This window comes from Stegostoma tigrinum, chromosome 16 (genome assembly GCF_030684315.1).
Source record: "Stegostoma tigrinum isolate sSteTig4 chromosome 16, sSteTig4.hap1, whole genome shotgun sequence".
In the NCBI taxonomy this organism is placed as follows: Eukaryota; Metazoa; Chordata; class Chondrichthyes; order Orectolobiformes; family Stegostomatidae; genus Stegostoma; species Stegostoma tigrinum.
In genome coordinates, this window is record NC_081369.1 from 35,284,596 (window position 1) to 35,303,596 (window position 19,001).

The window sequence follows — 19,001 nt, forward strand, 5'->3', positions numbered from 1 at the left end:
GATCCAGTGCACCATATGAGATGATCTCTAGTCTTGGGCAGCAAGATCATCAAAAGCCCAAAGAATTTTGGGGAGCAAATGGCAACCATTATCGCCAGACTATTAATCCAGACACTCGGCTAATGTTCTGGCAGCTTCCCATCCTGCCATGACAAATGGTGAAATTTGGGTTCAAAGAATCTGGAATTAAGAGTCTAACGATGACCACAAAGCCATTGTTGTTTGTTGGGGAGAGGAAACAAAAACCTCACCTGGTTCACTAATGTCCTTTAGGGAAGGAAGTTTGTTATAGTTACCTGGTCTGACCTACATGTGACTCCAAACGCGCACCAATGTGCCTGACTCTCAACTGCCCTCAGAGATGGGTAATAAATGCAGCCTAGTGACGTGCCCACAGACTGAAAGTGAATTAAAGAAAAAATTGTCATGCACTGTTTCATGATCGTCACAAATTTTACATGAATTGTAGAGAATAGTCATCAGACCCACTTGCTATTATTCCTCAAAGAACTGCTACAGTTGGGAGGTGAAACGAAAATTAGTTTGGGCAATAAAGCAGATGGGTGTTGAACTTATTTTGCCTGTGAAAAGCACATAGGAACATACAAGACTAGAAAAAAAAATCTGTAGCCTTAATTGGTTAGATATGATGAATTTTCAGAGAAGGGCAACACATTGAGATGCTAGGCAAGCAATCTAAATATTTAATACTGTAGATAAACATTCACATTAAGCATTCATATCAATAAGATTAGACCGTTCAGCTGTTTGAGTCTATGCTCCGCTATGATGGTACAACATCAAAACCTTTTGACATCTGCATTAGGGTTAAAAAGGATTGTATTCTGGCACTGAGTTGACATGTTCTTTGCCGTTACATGCCTTCATTCATCCAGAGGAACTGTCTTTGTGACTACCTCTTGTCACTACAGTAATTAATCCAAACTACAATTGATGAACTAATTGTCTTAAACTTGCTTCTTTTTACATTTTTGCAGAGGGAAATATGGTTATGTACCTAAGCAGTCAGTTTTAGTACAAGGGCTCTTTTTGAGATATTTAGTTAACCTTGGGTAGATAGGGTACAATTTAAATGTTTACATATGATGCAAAAGTCAGAAATGCAGTGAATGAGAATTGTAACAGACTTCAGGAGCATACAAGCCTGACGATAGGGACAGGCCTGTTTACTGTAGAGAACAAATTATGCAGTGATAAAAAGAACAAAGAGAGGCAATAGAAACTAAATAGCAGACAATGTAGTAAAAGTTCATGTAGACTTTAATTACTTCCTCCAAGATCCTCAGACACCACCTGACAAATACACGACCGCTTCCATCGAGAAGGACAAGGGTAGCAGATTATAGGGGAACACCATTACCTTTAAGTTCCCCTCCAAGCCACTCACCTTCTTGATTGGAAATATGTCACTGTTCCTTCACCATCACTAGGTCATAACCTGGCATTCACTCCCTTAAGACATTGTGGGTCAACCTACAGGAGGAGTGCAGTGGTTCAAGAAGGAAACTCTCAACCACCTTCTCAAGGGCAACTAAGGATGGGCAAGAAATGCTAGCCAGCCAGCAACACACAGGTCCAACAAGTGAATAGCAAAGAAAAGGGTTAGGTAAATTTTCATATAATGAAAGCCTGGTCAGTGAGTTCATTTATGTTTGCAATCAATTAATCTTATGCATATTTAGGACTTGTGATATATAGCTTCATAAATTACTTGATGATATGATCAGAATACATAACATCATGCAACAAGTTAAGCAGTCATGACTGATTATTCAAAGTAAATTAGTTTGGCAAACTTGACTAGTGAAAACAAAAATTAATCTAATAAGTGTAGTTAAAAATAAACTATGATTTTTATCAAAATTCTAGGTTTATAAAGTCCTAGTAGAAATTCTAGCTGTTATCATTTGAGAAACACTTTATAACTTCCTTTTACTCCATCAATAAAGGGCAGCTCAGTGGTTAGCACAGCTACTTTAGCACCAGGCACCGAGGTTCACTTCCACCCTTGGGTGACTGTCTGTGTGGAGTTTGCACATTCTCCCCACATCCGCATGAATTTCCTCCAGGTGCTCCAGTTTCCTCCTACAGTCCAAAGATGTGCAGGTTAGGTGGATTGGCAGACCAAATCACCCAGTTTTACAAATGGACTCATTTTTCAAAGTTAATATTTTAAATGCATTTAAGCTGTACACTGCTAAAATAGTGCCATCAAATATTGCATTCAAGTGACCAAAATTATGATAAAAGAGTTCCCTTGAATAGGTTACACTTGCAGCATTCATTGCATACTGTTAAAGTCTGGCTGGGGTGAGGGGTAAATTAAATAATCCAAGCTTTTCCACAAAACTGTTTATTTTTGAACAATTTGTTTATATGAATAGTAACATTCCTCAAGCACATTTATAAAATTAAATAAGGCACAGACTGTTATAGGAAGTCCTAGAAAAATACAGACACCAACAGAAACAAACTTTATTTGTACTCAATAGAACAATTGGCAGGAGTTTAAAAAAATACATTTTTGATGTTTTAATGTTAAAATCACATTGCCAATAATCGAGTGAATTGTTTTTATATATACACAAAAATACAGATGCATATCTAATGGAATACTACATAGTAGCTCATGAACAAAGCTCCATATCCCTACATATGTGCAAAGTAAAATATTGCTACTGCAATACATTTATCCATAGAGTTAAGTGCTTTCTCCTTTGTGACTGCACGGTGGACGTGATCTTCTTACACGGTGACAATTTTTATCCAAGGTTTCGTTTTAGTAGATCAGTTCTCCAGCTAAAGGAGGTGGTGATCACTGCAGTCCTTATGTGTACATACAATACGTGAGGTACCTACTTGGAGGCATTTATATTAGCAGCTCCTTTATGAACAGTTTTGGTTCAAAATTCATCAATATCTTTGTGGTTGCCTACTTTCGCAGTATTAAACTGTCTCAAAATCTGGTGTATCTTGTGAATGATTACAAAGTTGTCCACACATTCCCACAAATTCAGTGTTTCCATTTACATCATTCAATTTATTGGGTAAACAGTTAATAAAATCTGTGTCCCTATTGCCTTGATAATTAGTCTCTGTATGATTTGCTGCAATTAGCTCTTCTTTCTCAGTTTCAAGATCAACAGCATAATTAAAAAATGATCGTGCACTGTGATCTTTTGTTTCAGTTTGCTTCAATTTTCTTTTGTCAAAGGTCTTGATTGCCAGCTGTCAGATCAAGTTATAGAAACAATGCAAACATATACAAATTAGACTATGGACAAACTGTTTTAAAAAAAATTATGCATTAACAAATATTCTTAAGCTATTCAATATATTTGAAAAAGTGTCACATCCAAGTTAACAAGGCTCTGTCGAGATCATGCTAGCAGCAGAGGCCTGGCTAATTGCATGGCTAGGTGTATGTGTAGGCCCTGAAACTGTGTTTGTGGCGTTGCATGCGTGGGCGGGGGCAGTTGCCATGGAAAATTATGTAAAAAGTTAAAGGGGCAGGTAAGACTCAGTATAGGTTATTAAAATTACCAGAACAAGTAAAAGGATAGGGAATATGGAAAAGGTCAGAAACTTAACTTGAGGCATTGCAGATGAAGTGTCAACCAAGAGAAGGGGGCAGTCAACACAAGACTGAGGGTGTTGTATTTAAATACATGCAGTATTTGAAACATGGTAAATAAGCATGTAGCACAGATTGAAATTGGCAGGAACAATGTTGTGGACATCATAGACTTGGTTGCAAGGACTCTGGGTTGTCTCGTTAGTAAGAAATGAAATTAAATTGGTAGCAAGAAGTAATATAGAGTCTGAAGGCAGAGAATCCATGTTGGTACAGTTGAAGAACTCCACAAAAGGAAAAAAAGACCAAGATTGGAGTACGTGGGCAGAAAATAAAATAAGGAGAAAGGCACTATTATAAAAACCACGGGGGACTTCTATATGTAGATGGACTGGGAAAATTAGGTTGAAAATGGATCTTAAAAAAAGGAATTCAAGGAATACCTAAAATATCTTTTGGAGCAGCTTATAGTAAAACCAACTAGGAAACAGGCAAGATAACAAAGTGTGGAGCTGGATGAACACAGCAGGCCAAGCAGCATCTCAAGAGCACAAAAGCTGATGTTTTGGGCCTAGACCCTTCATCAGAGAGGGGGATGGTGAGAGGGTTCTGAAATAAATAGGGAGCGAGGGGGAGGTAGACCGAAGATGGTTAGACGAGAAGACAGGTGGACAGGAGAGTATAGGTGGGGAGGGGATAGGTCAGTCCGGGGAGGACAGACAGGTCAAAGAGGCAGGATGAGGTTAGTAGGTAGGAAATGGAGGTGCGGCTTGAGGTGGGAGGAGGGGATAGGTGAGGGGAAGAACAGATTAGGGAGGCAGGGACGAGCTGGGCTGGTTTTACAATGCAGTGGGGGAGGGGGAGACTTTGAAGCTTGTGAAGTCCATTGGGCTCAGGGTTCCCAAGCAGATTATGAGTTGCTGTTCCTGCAACCTTCGGGTGGCATCACTGTGGCACTGCAGGAGGCCATGATGGACATGTCATCTGAGGAATGGGAGGGGGAGTTAAAATGGTTCGTGACTGGGAGGTGCAGTTGTTTATTGCGAACCGAGTGGAGGTGTTCTGCAAAGCGGTCCCCAAGCCTCCGCTTGGTTTCCCCAGTGTAGAGAGAGCCACACCGGGTACAGTGGATACAGTATACTACATTGGCAGATGTGCAGGTAAACATCTGCTTAGTATGGAGAGTCATCTTGGGGCCTGGGATGGAGGTGAGGGAGGTGGTGTGGGGGCAAGTGTAGGACTTCAGGCAATTCTGAATTTGGTGATGTGTAATGAGGTAGATTTGACCAGGGAGCTTAAGGTGAAGGAACCTCTAGTGAACATAACATGATATAATACACATTGCAGTTTGAGGGAAAAACTGGAATAAGATCTAATGCTATTACAATTGAGTAAAGGTAACTACAAAGACACGAATGAGGAGCTAGCCAGAGTTGATTGGAAGGGGAGCTTGGCAGGGAAGACAATGATGGAGCAGCAACAGTAGGAGTTTTTGCGGGTAATTTGGGAGGCACAGCAGATATTCATTCCAAGGAAGCCAAAACCTACTAAAGGGGGGGGATAAGGCAACCATCGATGATAAGTCAGGAACCACCAATATAGTATTTGTTGCCAGATGACTCCAAGAAATGTGTCATGAACACAAGAAACTCTTCACTTCATTCAAGTGATCAAAGCACCTGATTTAGTAAATCATAAGGCTCTGTGCAAGGTGGTCCAAAAGTCTCAGATGTCTAAGAAACCTCACCACAATTCTCCAACTGTTTCATGATGATACAAGATTACAACTGCCGAGAGTGGGAGATCTGAAACAGTGAAAATCCGAAATGATCCTGAGCAATGGTATGTGAATGCCCCATACTATAATCTTTTTAACAGTAGTTAGAGATAGAGAATTGAAAAGCAAAGAAGTATTGTGAAATCTTTTTCAGACATTGGTTAGAGGCAGATTTGAATGCTGTTTTAAGAGATCTAATCTCTATAATTAAAATAAAAAAGGTTATCAAGGCATTGGGAGAAGGTGAAATAAAAATTAATGGAATTACCAGAACTGAGATGTTGTTGTATGTCAGGAATGATTGAACAGGTTGAATCTCTATTTCTGGACAAAAGACTGAGATGTGATTGGTTTAGGTCTTTAAGATTATGGGATAATTTGATAAAGTAGATACAGAATGAGTTTCCATTACCAAGCAAAACCAGAACTAGGAAACAGAAATATACAAAAGCTACAAATGAATTTAACAAGAATCCAAAAGAAACCTCTCAACCCAAATGGTGGCATCATGTGAAACTTTTATCACATGAATTATAAACAATAGTCTGCGAACACTGTTTATAAATTAATTAATAGCATTATTTGCATCAGTAGGTTTCCTGATTTTCTTATAATTATCTGATAAAGTTAATCCAGTTAGATTTCATACCTGATGGATTAAGAGTTCATCAAATTCAGGGCTGCTTTTGTCTCTTGTAACAGTCTTCTTTAAATTCTCAGACCTACAGACAAAGATTTAACTGAAACACACAAAATGCTGTAGAGTCATGGAGCTGTACAGCACAGAAACAAACCCTTTGGTCTAACTTGTCCATGCCTACCAGATATTCTAAATTGATCCAGTCCCATTTGCCAGCATTTGGCCCATAACCCTCTAAAATCTTTCCTAGTCATTTAAAAAACATCTGGATTTGTATATGTTGTAATTGTACCAGCCTCCACCACTTCCTCTGGCAGCTCATTCCGTAAACTCACCACCCTCTGCATGAAACAGTTACTCCAGAGATCCCTTCCCCTCTCACCTTAAACCTTCGCCCTCCATTACCCTGTGGGAAAACACCTTGGCTATTCACCATAACTAGACCCCTTCATGATTTTATAAACTTCTTTAATTTCACCCCTCAGCCTCCAATGCTCCAAGGAAAATTGCCTCAGCCTATTCAGCCTCTCCTGACAGCTCAATCCTGGCAACATCTTCGTAAATCTTTTCTGAACCCTTTAAGTTTCATTGAAGAAAGGGTCCCATTCACAGCAAGGTGCAGGTTTTTTTTTTTTTAAAATTCATTCCATTTTACTAACCTGTTAAATTTATGAATAGATTGCACAAACTGGATCCTTTTATCAGTGGGTTCATCAATTGCATCTGGCTTTGTAACAAATGCATCGGCTGAAAAACAAAATAGGTGGTTCTGATACTGAAAGGCAAACAAACAAATATAGAAATATCGAGTTCCTCTCAAATTTCCTCTCCTCTAATTTCCAGATTCCTTTTTCAGAGGACAACGTCACAAGTGGTAGTCCCAGTCTGGCTATTCACCTTCAGGTATCACTACCAGGCAGAATTCTGTCCTCACTTTATGTCCATACACAAGAACTTTGAGCTGTGGGAATCTTAGTTCATTTTCCTTGTTTCTGACCTGGGAACACCACTGTCAAATAGAAAATCCATGCCTCGAGCACAGGAACAGCAGGAAACCCTACAAAATTAAAAAACCTACAGTCCAGAATGACATACTAGATGATTAACTTGAAAGAACCTCTTACGTTTCTTTATGATATCAGCAGACGTTGATGTCTGGGTAGTATTTAGTCTGAACACATCATCTTCATCAGTTACTTGAGCAGATACCGTTTCCAGAATTTTCAAAATCTCTACATTCTGGGCAGGTAAAACAGAAAACAATGTATAACTTATAAGTCTTTATTATTGTTCAATATTTAATATTCAGTATTCATTTAATCTTAATTTAAGCAATCACTTTATATGCAACAAATTGGTCTCTTGAACCAACTTTCTTTACATTCACTCGGGCACAAGGAATAATTAGAGTGTACAGTAATACTGATAAGGACTAAGAAGAACACAGAACAAGGAGGAAGTTATTCAGATCCTCAGTCTACTGACATTCAACTGAAAATCATGGCTGATTTGTACTTCACCATTTGCTCATCCTCAATATACTCTTTGATATGCTTGCCTTACAGTAATTTATCAATCTTAGTCTTGGAAATTTCATTTGGCCAAATATCCACAACCTTATCAGGAAAATGCTTCCTAGATATATTCTAGCATGTGCATGAAAGTGCTTCTGTTTTTGTGCTTAAGTAGTCTATCACAAACTTGAAATTAGTCTCCCTTCGTTCTGGATGCTCAAATAAAATTGTTTATTTTAATTCCGTCTATTTACTTCCTTTGTAATTTTAAAACTTGATTAGATAATCTCTCAATGTTTCAAATACAAAGGAATAGAAAATACAACTGGCCTTCATAATTTAACTCTTTGACAATCTGCATTTATACAATGCCTTTAATGTAGTAAAGCATTCCACATGCTTCATTTTCAGACACAGTATAATATCTAGCCAAATAAGTATTTACTCAAACAGGTGACAGAAAATCAGGTCAAAAAGGTAGTTCTGAGGAAATCTCATTCTGACGATTCAACACTCCGCTGTCTCCAACACTAATATGCATTATTTCCCAGATTCCTAAGAGCACTCCAGATGGAGCATCAGGCAATGAACACCTCCAACATGAGAAAATCTCTCCTTGACATTCAGTTGCATTACTATCACTGAATCCCCCACAATCAACCTCCTGGAAGTTACTGCTGCCCAGAAATTCAACTCTATTCACCACATAAATGCAGTGGATACAACAGCAGGTCAGAGGCTAGGAATACTGCAGTGAGTAATTCAACTTCTGACTACCCAAAGCCTCTCCGTCATCTACGTGACACAAGTCACTCAAGTCAGGTGTGTGATGAAATACTCTACTTATCGGGATGAATGCAGTGCCCAACAAACCTCAAAAGGTTGACACCATCCAGGTCAATGCAGCCCACATGACTGGTACCACATCCTCAAACATTCAGTCCCTCTATACCAATGCATGTGTAAATGCCATTTGTCATCCTCATTTGGGAACAATGCACTGTTCCTTCAGTGGCATTGGGTCAAAATCCAGGAACTTCCACCCTAATGGCATTGTGGATTATCTTACAGCAAATGGACTGTAGCAGTTCAAGGCAGCAGCTAGCACCATCTTCCAGGGCAACTAGGAATGGGCAATGAGGCTGGTCCATCCAGTGACACCCACACCAATTGAATGAAAAAAAAGCAACAGGGCATTCTAAAGTTTGTATTCCAATGCCGTCAGGATAAAAATGAGTATCCCATTAACCCTTTTTGACTTTTTTTGTACCCGGTGGTAGATGTTAGATCCCTGCAGAATGTCAATGATCACACTTCACCAGGGAACATTCCCTTTAACCACCCCTGCACCTCCCCTTAAATGGAGAATTATAAAGTACACATTCAAACTTTGGAAACTAGCATGTAAGCATGACTGATTGAGCAATCAAACTAATGAATGAAAAATTGCAAAACCAGGTCACCTCAGGCCTAAAGACTGTCTTTTTTTTTTGAGTACATAATGTAGATACAATCAAAACCAAACAATTGCAGGAAAGTACAAATACTACAAATCTTAGGTTAGCAGTACATTTTAAAATTATTTATTGCCAGCGATCCTACACTGCAAAGTCAACATTTCTGGTAGAGGCTCAAATATTTTTTAAAACTATAAAACATTATAAAAAGAAAGAAAATCAATTAGCCAATTTACCAACTGTTGACAGCATCATATAATACCACTGTGTAACAGAAAACCATCCCTGTAGTGCAATATGCATATTTAATGGCTCAACAAGTAAAGTACATGATTCAAATTAAATTTAGAGAAAAACTGATGTGCAGTAAAGATTGCACAGACTTAACATCATACGGTGGAAAGAATAAATTGCACCAAATCTCATTGGTGGAAATAATAAGAAATTGCAGTCACCATTTAATTACCTACAAAGACCACTTATTAATTCTCAAGATATTATTCCATTTATATAGTGCATAACTTAGCTTAATTTCCACAGTAAATAGATATTCTCGTCAAAGCTAACTGTCGAATTTTTTTCTACTTTGGTGAATGCTGAATACTGGAACAGTGGCATGCAACAAAAATTTTAATTTGTTTTTGGAAATGGATTTGTAGCCAGCTGTAGCATAAAGCTGAAAAACTGACGTTAACCAATTTCTCTCATATGCATTTTAGCCAGTAAATTTCTTTGGCAGCCTTCCAATTTGAAACTACTGCAATATCCAAGTCCAAAGAGAGAGATTAGAGAAATACCATTGCAATTGCGAAAAGAAAAATCCAGAACTGAACCATAATCCAACAACTGCTACAGCTAGTGTGAAGAATAATTTTGTACTGGAAGGCCACAAAAAGTGTTAACAAAAAGCTCATGACCAACAAAATCAAATTAATAGTCAGGTACAGGATAGGTCTTCCAAACTTCTATTCCCAACAAATATTACTTCATCAGTCAACAAATGATTCTCATCTCACTCCTTTCCACAAGTAACTGATATTAGCTCAGATTTTTTTCATTTTCTTCTTCCGGTTTTCAACAATAAATCATAACATTGAATAGAACAAAATGTCCATGAATTGGGGAAGCAGCATTGCTTGGAACATAACAGCAGATCTAGATGCTGAAGATGCAAACTTAAGGCACAACTGAGGCACTACTGGTAACAGAATGTAAATACACAAATATAACTCTTCTGTAAGAGTCATACCAGATTTGAAACTAACTGCCTTTCTCTCCACAGATGCTGCCAGACTTGCATTCTGTGTTTGTATGTAATTACAGCACGAAAGTTTTACAGCAGCAGTTTCAATAATTTAAAAGGACATTAGAATTTTATAATGATAAGTTATCCTAAAAGGGAGATAAAAATGTGATAATGGGAAATAAGGTTTCACAAGCAGAAACTAAATACAGCTGCATTTCAAAACAAAACCTGGATAAGAAATGAAAATAAGCATCAGAATTTAACTAGTCCTTTTCCATAGTTTCTGCAACCTGCCATGCTTTCTTGTTTTTAAAGTTGGACTGTCAACTACTTTCTGAACATGAAAAAGGGCTCTTTTTGATTGGCTGTCATGCAATAGTCTAACTAGAGAGCTTTGCGGTTGTTCAGAAATCATTTCCCACAAGCAGATTAAATGGCAACTCAAAAAGAAATTGGTAAATACACTTCAAAAACCACCATTTGAAAAGTTTTTTAGAAAGGGGAGGGAAGTGGAAATAATGGATTGCTTGCTATAAAAGTTGGCACAGGAGATATGTTAAAATCCTGCAGAAAAAGGCTGTTTTATGATTCATATGTGAAATGTCAGTTGCTAGCTTTTACCTTCCCACAGACTTCCTCAGCACAGTCAACTGGTGTACACTGCTGTTTATTTCGCAAATTGACCAAGGCTCCATTGCACAAAAGTAGATTCACCAGCGCTCCATGTTTTCCCTTTACAGCCTCATGCAAAGCAGTATTTCCTTGGTTGTTGGCAACATTAACATAGGCACCATGCTGGAGAGATTTTCAAAGTAAGCAGATTTTAAAAACACTCACTAAGTATGAGAACAGCATGCACCCACATTAACAAATCAAAACAAAGCAGCAAAGTGTTCACAGATAGTGGGAACTGTCGATGCTGGAGAATCTGGAGATAACAAGGTGTAGAGCTGGATGAACACAGCAGGCCAAGCAGCAGAGGAGCACGATAGCAGGAAAGCTTTCCTGCTCCTCTGATGCTGCTTGGTCTGCTGTGTTTATCCAGCTCTACACCTTGTTAGCAAAGTACTTTAGCTATTTTTCCTAATACTGATGGTGCGGTGACTATGCTACCAGCAATGATCCTTATTGCTGCACCATAATCATAGAATCACTACAGAGCGGAAGCAGGCCATCAAGTCCACACTGACCCTCTGAAGACTTTCCCACCCTTAGTCTCCCTGCTACCACATCTCTAACTCTGCATTTCCCACGGCTAATCCACCATGCCTGCACACCTTTGGACTGTGGAGGAACCCGGAGCACCACAGGAAATCCACGCGGACATGGGGAGAATGTGAAAACTCTACACAGTCAAAGGATGGAATTGAACCTGGGTCAATGGCGCTGTGAGGCAACACTGCTGCCCATAAATATCTCAAAACTAATTACAAAAAGGTTCACGTTTTGTACCGAATTGGAATGTTTGCTTGGCCTTTATACAGCAGCAAATTAAAAGTTGATGGTAAAACAATGAAAAGTTGCTGAGAATATGTTGTATTTGCTTTCTAAATTCAAGAGGAACAATTACATGGGAATTGAGTTGTACATGGGAACTGAGAAAAGGGTACATGCACGCTAAAGTCAAAAATATGTCTAACAAAAAAATAACTGCGTGTTTATACAATACCTTGCATATCCTTAAAACATCCTGAAAGCTCACATCCAATAAAGTTATTTTAAGAGTACTAAATGTAGGGAAATGTGGCCACAAATTTAAGTACAAGGTTCCATAAACAGTAATAAATGATTAAATAATATGCTTTAGTGGTGCTGCTTGAAAGACAGGAACACACCACTGCTCTTGTTTGAACAGAGTCATGGGTTACAGCCTCCTGAAAGGGTTAAATAGGGCTGAGATTTAACATCTCATCTGACAGAGTACACAGTCAGTACAGTACTCCACCAAAGCGTAACTTTAGATTGTGCACTGAAGTCTATGAAGTGGAGCTTCAGCCTACGGTTAAGATGTCCTGACCTAGAGTGGATGTCACCAACTGAGTCAAGCTCTACGAATTGTTTTAAGCACTGATTTTAACAGTTTTAGAGAAACTGCCTCAAAATAAAATATTTCAGGCAAATTGGTGTTCTTACCTCCAGCAACAACTCAGCAATTTCCAGATGTCCTTGAAGGCAGGCATTCAGCAATGATGTATTACCATACAAATCCTTCTTATTTAATTTTGCATTATAATTCAGCAAGTATTGAACTATCTGTTAAAGGAAACAACATTTTTGTAATTCTTCACTACAGAAATACAATTCTTATATTTTAATACAAAAGTCAAATACATGAAGCTCTTTAACAAATTGTTGGAATAGAGACAGAGATCTTTGTATAGTGCACATGCAGTTATAAAATACAATACAAACGCTGTATCAAGTTTTATATGCAGATCACAGAAAAATGATGATTCTAAATTTGCACCAAGTATCAGTTAGGTGACAGATTAAGCATTACATACAATTCCAGGAATCTCATTACCAGAACAGACATTAGAATTGTGATAAGGATGCACCAGATTCATTGGAATGTCTGAATGAATTCTTGATAATTGTTTAATGAACTGTATTTAAAGACGCCAAAGGCAATCCTCTATATTGTGTGATATCCATCTACATGTCAGAAAGAGGTGCCAAACTGGTCACATTGGTCATTTTATACCTTGATCTTTTCATCATCAAGAATTAAATAGCTGTTGGCTAATGTTTTGTTTTTCAACATTTAATTCTGCAGATCTCTTTTGTCTTTAATTGGTTTACATCCAGTTCTTTAGAAGGGCGAATACAGGTAGTTCTGCTATAACACTTGTTTTGTTAACTCGAGTTGTCTGTAACACCATTGATGAATAATGAATGCCGTTTGGATAACACAAACTTTCTGCTCTACAGGTTTAGTGATTTTCTGTTGAGCAATTTCCATCTAACACGATTTTCTATAGCATGAGGTCACACAAGAACGCAACTATCGTGTTATAGGAGAAATGCCTGTATATATACCCTAACATTTCCAAATGTGTGTTGTGTTAATCAGCTTTGTTGAAGTCGTCTGGTTTTCACAATAATCACAAATTTTGTTATTTACTCAAGAACCTGGTTCATCCTAATGTACACTATGAAGTTGACGAGAGACCGAGACACAGGGAAGGAGAGCGCGAGAGAGCACTCATTCATTCTCAAGCCATGTCAACAAGCCCAGGTCAAAATGTGAGGAACAGAAGGGGACATTAAAAAAGAGTTCTTTTTATACAACACTATTTTGTAATTTTCAATAGTTTACCCAATACAGCGATTTTATTATTTAAAAATAAATTTAATAACAAATAAATAGAAGAACCGGAAAAATTGAATGAGTTCATTTCAAGTTGAAGAGCAAACACTGGGCCTAAGGGCCTTCTGTTGCATTAAGTTTCACATTTGCTAGTCAACCCAAAAGAAAGAAAAACTGTAGAATACCACCAGTTATTTGAATAAGGAATGTTGTGAAAAATAGTCCAATTTTCTCTTTGGGGCACACGATTAATATCTCATTAAAACCTGAATAAAAACCAAAAGAACTGCGGATGCTGTAAATCAGGAATGAAAACAAAGTTTTTGCTTTTGTACATTAAAACCTAATCCCATCTCATTTGCAAATAGATTGCTATTCTCCCAGGTACTAGTGGGAAACAAGATGGTGCCAATTTCCTCACTGGAAATTCCTAGCAGCTGCAGCTTGCTAACATCTTCTCCAGGCCTCCATGCTAGGCAGCACTCCCCAAAACCTCAAGGCATGCTTCCTGAGCAGCAGCTGCCTCCATCTGCTAACGGGCAGCATCAATAATGCACCAGTCTCATCACATTATCATGGCACATCTTGGATTGACCTATGACAATTCAGTAACCCACAACTACACTTGAGCTCACCAACATTTTACATAACGTTGTTGCTATTCTGCTTGTGTATAGGGTTTGCATCATCTCATGCAGCAGAACAGGGTGCATCTCAGGGCTCTTGTAAAACCAAAACAAAAAAAGAAGCATATGCTCAAAATTTGAAACAAATACAGAATGCTGGAGAAACCGTATCTGTGAAACACAGTGAAAGAGTTAACGTTTGAGAGTCTTGTGACTCTTCCTCAGAAACTCTGCAGCTTATACTCGCATGTGTTCCCGCCAAATGGTTACGTCTGAAAATTTAAATTGTCCACTTAAGCGAGACAGTAATAAGACTATACTATCCTCTTTCAGAAAAGGAGTTGTAGTGCCTGAGTGAGGGTAAAGTGCAGAGGGAAGGAAGGTCTGATAGTTGAGAGTGTAGTTGGATAAGAGCCATTGAAGGAAGATTTTGCAGGCAATAAATTACAGCAATAGCACATGGGCCTTTGTTAAGCAAAGGTTGGGCTACATATCAGCTATGATCTCACTGGATGATGGAGCAGGCTTGAGGGGTTGAGTGACTTACTCTTGTTCCTAAGTAATGAGTACAGTGTGATAGTGAGTTTCAATACAGGTCATTTTCTCTTTGCTTACCTGGAGGGCATTGTGTTGGCAAGCCAAGTGAAGTGGTGTTGCATTATGGCAGTTTTTCATATTGACGTTGGCACCATGGCGCAGAAGAAGTGAGACCAGGTCAAAGTGTCCGTGTAGAGCAGCAACATGTAATGGAGTAAAACCATCTTGATTGGCAGAATTCACACTCAGACCATTGATAGTAATGCTGGAAAGTTTCTATGGAGATCAAATTAGTCATTAGCCTTTTATGATTAACATTGTTTAATATACACAGGATAACCCGTTTAAGTAACCCCGTGTAAAGCTTTCTTGCTTGAATTGTTTTTGTTTTAAATGCCCTCTCTCCTCTTGCCATTCCACATTTTAACATTCCTTACTGTCCAGTCATGTCTTGCATCAGCATGGACACTACAGTGGATGCCATTGTGTCCATGCCCTGCAGTTAAGGATTACCTACTTCTAAACAGTTCTGCTAGTTATTGAAGTGAATTTCATTTTTAATCCAAGTTCTAACTTTCTCTGCTGTTTGTATATGTAGTAGCAGAGGGCCCACTGCGGTTTCAGCTTTTTAAGAAAAACTCTGCTTTACTAAATTCTACAGATTTTTTTTAATAGGACAGGCACAATAGTTGAGGGATCTGCAGTACAGGTAGAGTAAATTATAAACTTTGGAGTCATATTGAGGTTGTACAAGACATTGGAGAGGAGTCTTCTGGAAAACTGTGCTGAAAGCTGGGGAGGATTCAGAACAAATTTAATCAGGATGTTGTTGGGTATGGCTGGTTTGAGTTATAAGGAAAGGCTGGGACTTTTTTCCCACTGGAACATAGGAGTTTGAGAGGTGACCTTATAGAGGTTATAAAATCATGATGGATATAGGTAAAGTAATTGTCTTTTCGCTAGGATGAAGGATTTCAAGACTACGGTGCACATTGCTAAGGTGAGAAGCGAAAGATTTAAAAAAGACACAAGAGGCATTTTTTTTTTTACAGATAGTGGTCCTTCTTGGGGAAGTGGTGGGTGTGGTTACAATTAAGTTGAAGGGACATTTAGATAAGTACATGAATAGAAAAGGTTTGGAGAGACATGGGCCAGGTGCAGGCAAGTGGGACAAGGTTAGTTTGGGATTATGTTCAGCATGGACTGGTTGGACCATAGGTTCTGTCTCCATGCTAAGAATACACAGTAAAAGACATGTATGGCGCAGTATTTTGAATCTCACAGGGGCGTTTATATTACTTGTATCATCTTTTACAGCTCAATTCGAGAACAATTTATGTTTGTATTACATTGTCCTAGCTTAATTAAACAATAAATGATATTAAAAAAGGCAATTATCAGAGTTACAGACCAGGCAGAATTTTTCTTTATTTATGTCTGTGTCAAGTTTTCTACATTCCATTTACTTTTCTAATCCTGAGTAAAGATGTTTTTCCTGTAAATCAAGAGCTACATTTTGGATTGAACTTACACCTCAGTTACTGGAAGCAATTATGTCGCAGGAAAAGGGGCAAACCTTTTGTGCTGGCTCACACTTCGGACACTGACACAAAGGATGACAGAATTCAGATTTCAACACAAGGCCTTCTTCTTCCTCTGGATCTTCATCCATCCATTCTAATAGATATCGAACCTACAATTAAACACAAAAGGAGGTAATCTTCAAAACAGTAGGAAGGAGTGGAGATAGGGGAGCAATCTGCTGGAACATCACATCCACGGTTTCTTTCTCTGCTGAGAAAATTCGGTCACCTGATCACAGTTCAATTGTACCCAAAATTCCAAGATAACAATACGACCAGGTGAGGAAAGATGAATCTGCTCCCTTCTTTTCAACCACCCCAGCTGACCAAAATCAAGATTTTGAATTCTTGCCAGCATGAGATTACAATTCTTTCCCATAGGTTCAACCCATCTTCTAGATTTCAGCCCTCACACCCTCTCTTCCCTTCCACAACAATGATAGGGTCCCCTTGTACTTACCTACTACAACCACCAGCATCCACATCCAGTGGATCAACAGCTGCCATTTCCACTGCCACAAGACATATTCCCCATACCTCCCCTCCCGTCAGCCTTCTGCAAAGGACTGCTCCCCCTCTGGGAGGCCCTGGTCCACACCTAACAATAACTGTACCCCCACCAGCACCTTCCCCTGCAGGCGCAATAAGCGTAACACCTGCCCATTTACCTCCCCCCTCCCCACTATCCAAGAGCCCAAATATACCTTCCAGGTGAAGCAGCACTTCACACAATCTAGTCTGCTGCATTCACTGCTCACAATGTGGTTTCTTCTGCACTGGGGAAACAAGGCTTAGATGTTCTGTGAAGGGTTCACAAAATCTATGTTCTGTCCACAAAAAAGACCCTGAGCTTCCAGTTGCCCACCAGTTCAACACACCAACTTGTTCCCTGACTAACATCTGTGTCTTGGGCTTGCTGCAATGCAGCACAAGGTGGAAAAACAGCCCCTCATTTCCTACTTGGGAACTCCAGAGTCTTCGAGGCGCAAGATCAAGTTCAACAGTTTTAGGGCTTGAGGACCTTCCCCCATGTCTTACCCCAAACCCTACACACCAGGCCTTGCTGTCATGTGGTCTGCTATCATACACAACCCATTGTTAGCCAGTAATGGTACCCATTAATAATTATTCATTCTCCTAGGCTGGATTATTATCCACTCCTTTGTCTGTCCCACTGTTCTTCTCTCTCTTTGGACTCTACCTCCACCTACCATTTGTTTCTTACCCCCTGCCCCGACCTTTTCCTAGCTACCATCAGTTCTGAAGGCTCACTGGGCACAACATGTCAATTCAGATTTCGCTCCACAGATGCTGCCGGACATGCGGAGCCTTTCGAACAATTTCTGTTCCTGTTTTCATTAGTTAAAAGTTTACTATTGCTAATCTGAGATAATCAATGCCATGTCAAGCATACAGCTTTTGGACAATCACACACACAGCTACAAAGTTATAACAAAGTTGATGTCTTAGACCATCAGCAGTAGAAAATATTGCAGTTAATTTCTGTAGAGGGGGTGCAAGAGAGGGAACGTGCATGATACAGAAACAGAGAGAAAGAGAGTGAGAGAGAGAAAAAGCACGAGAGAAGTGCATGAGGGGGGCACGAGGGAGGGCATGCATGAGAGACAGGCATGCCAGATAGCATGCATGTGTGAGGGAGACTGCGAAGAATTCCATAAATTTGTTAAATGCAACTTCCCTTTCACAAAACCATGTTGAGTCTGCCCAATTTCCTTGAGCTTATCCAAATGCCCTGCTACGTCATTTTTAATAAGTGCTCCTAGCATTTTTCCAATAGATGTTGAGCTAACTGTCTTTTTTGAATTAATACAAAAATTGCATTTGTGAACATCCAATCAAATGGGACTCATGATTCAAGGGAGTTTTGGAAAATTAAATTCAATGCATCCAATATCTCACTAGCTACTTCTTTAAAAGACCCTGGTATGGAGTCCTTCAAGACTTGGATGCTTTGCAGGCTGCAGCTCCAACAATCTCCTCAGTACCATTTCTCTGGTGATTGCAGTTTTCCCAAGTTCCTCCCTCAAGACCATTTCCTCATTTAAAGCTATTCTCAGAGGTTATTTTTATCAGTGAAAATGAAGACCAATGCAAGCTCTTGGTTAAATTATCAGCCACCTCTATTTTTCAGCATTAATTGTCTAGTCTCATTTTCAATAGGATCTATGCTCACTTTGTTAATTCCTTCCTTTTCTAAAAAAGTGCACACAGTATTTGCCTATATTCCTAGCCAATTTACTCTCAGTCAATTACTTCCTTTTTTTGTGCTCTTGGTACCCTGCCCAATCTTCTGACCTGCCACCTGTTTTTGTACAATTGCATGCTTTCGTCTTCAAATCTGATATTATTTTTAGCTTTTCCATTTAATCACAAATAGTGGATCGTCAGTCTGAAATGCATCTTTTCTGTGCATTCTGAAATAACTCATTAAATGTTTGTCAGTGCATTTCTATTGAACTAATCTTTAACCTAATCTGACAATTCATTTTAGTCAGCTCTGATCTCATATCTTCATAATTGGTCTGTTTTTAAAATTTAAAAACACAGTCTCAGAGCCACGTTTCTCTCCCTCAAACTGAATGTAAAATTCAAATAGTATTATGGTCATTGCTACCCAGAGGTACCTTCAATACAATATTAATAAGTAATCCTATCTCATTGTACAGTATCAGGTCTCTGGTAACTTCAACGTTGA

The 19,001-nt window shown here is 38.9% G+C and overlaps 1 protein-coding gene across 5 annotated transcripts in view; it reads right to left on the bottom strand.

The window, feature by feature from the left end:
* Window positions 1-2,384: 2,384 nt before the first annotated feature.
* The window catches only part of ankrd27 (ankyrin repeat domain 27 (VPS9 domain)), a 76,170-nt gene continuing 59,553 nt past the window's right edge, over window positions 2,385-19,001 (bottom strand). For 2 of the 5 annotated variants that reach the window (XM_048547118.2, XM_048547119.2), the window contains 8 exons: window positions 16,279-16,395; window positions 14,781-14,978; window positions 12,363-12,482; window positions 10,851-11,024; window positions 7,137-7,251; window positions 6,672-6,759; window positions 6,022-6,094; window positions 2,385-3,249 (listed from right to left, as the gene is read on the bottom strand). In XM_048547118.2, the coding sequence (XP_048403075.1) occupies window positions 2,968-3,249; window positions 6,022-6,094; window positions 6,672-6,759; window positions 7,137-7,251; window positions 10,851-11,024; window positions 12,363-12,482; window positions 14,781-14,978; window positions 16,279-16,395 (1,167 nt within the window). In that variant the 3' untranslated portion in view covers window positions 2,385-2,967. The remainder of the gene's footprint in view (window positions 3,250-6,021; window positions 6,095-6,671; window positions 6,760-7,136; window positions 7,252-10,850; window positions 11,025-12,362; window positions 12,483-14,780; window positions 14,979-16,278; window positions 16,396-19,001) is intronic. The other 3 variants (XM_048547123.2, XM_059651703.1, XM_048547117.2) reach the window with 2 other exon arrangements.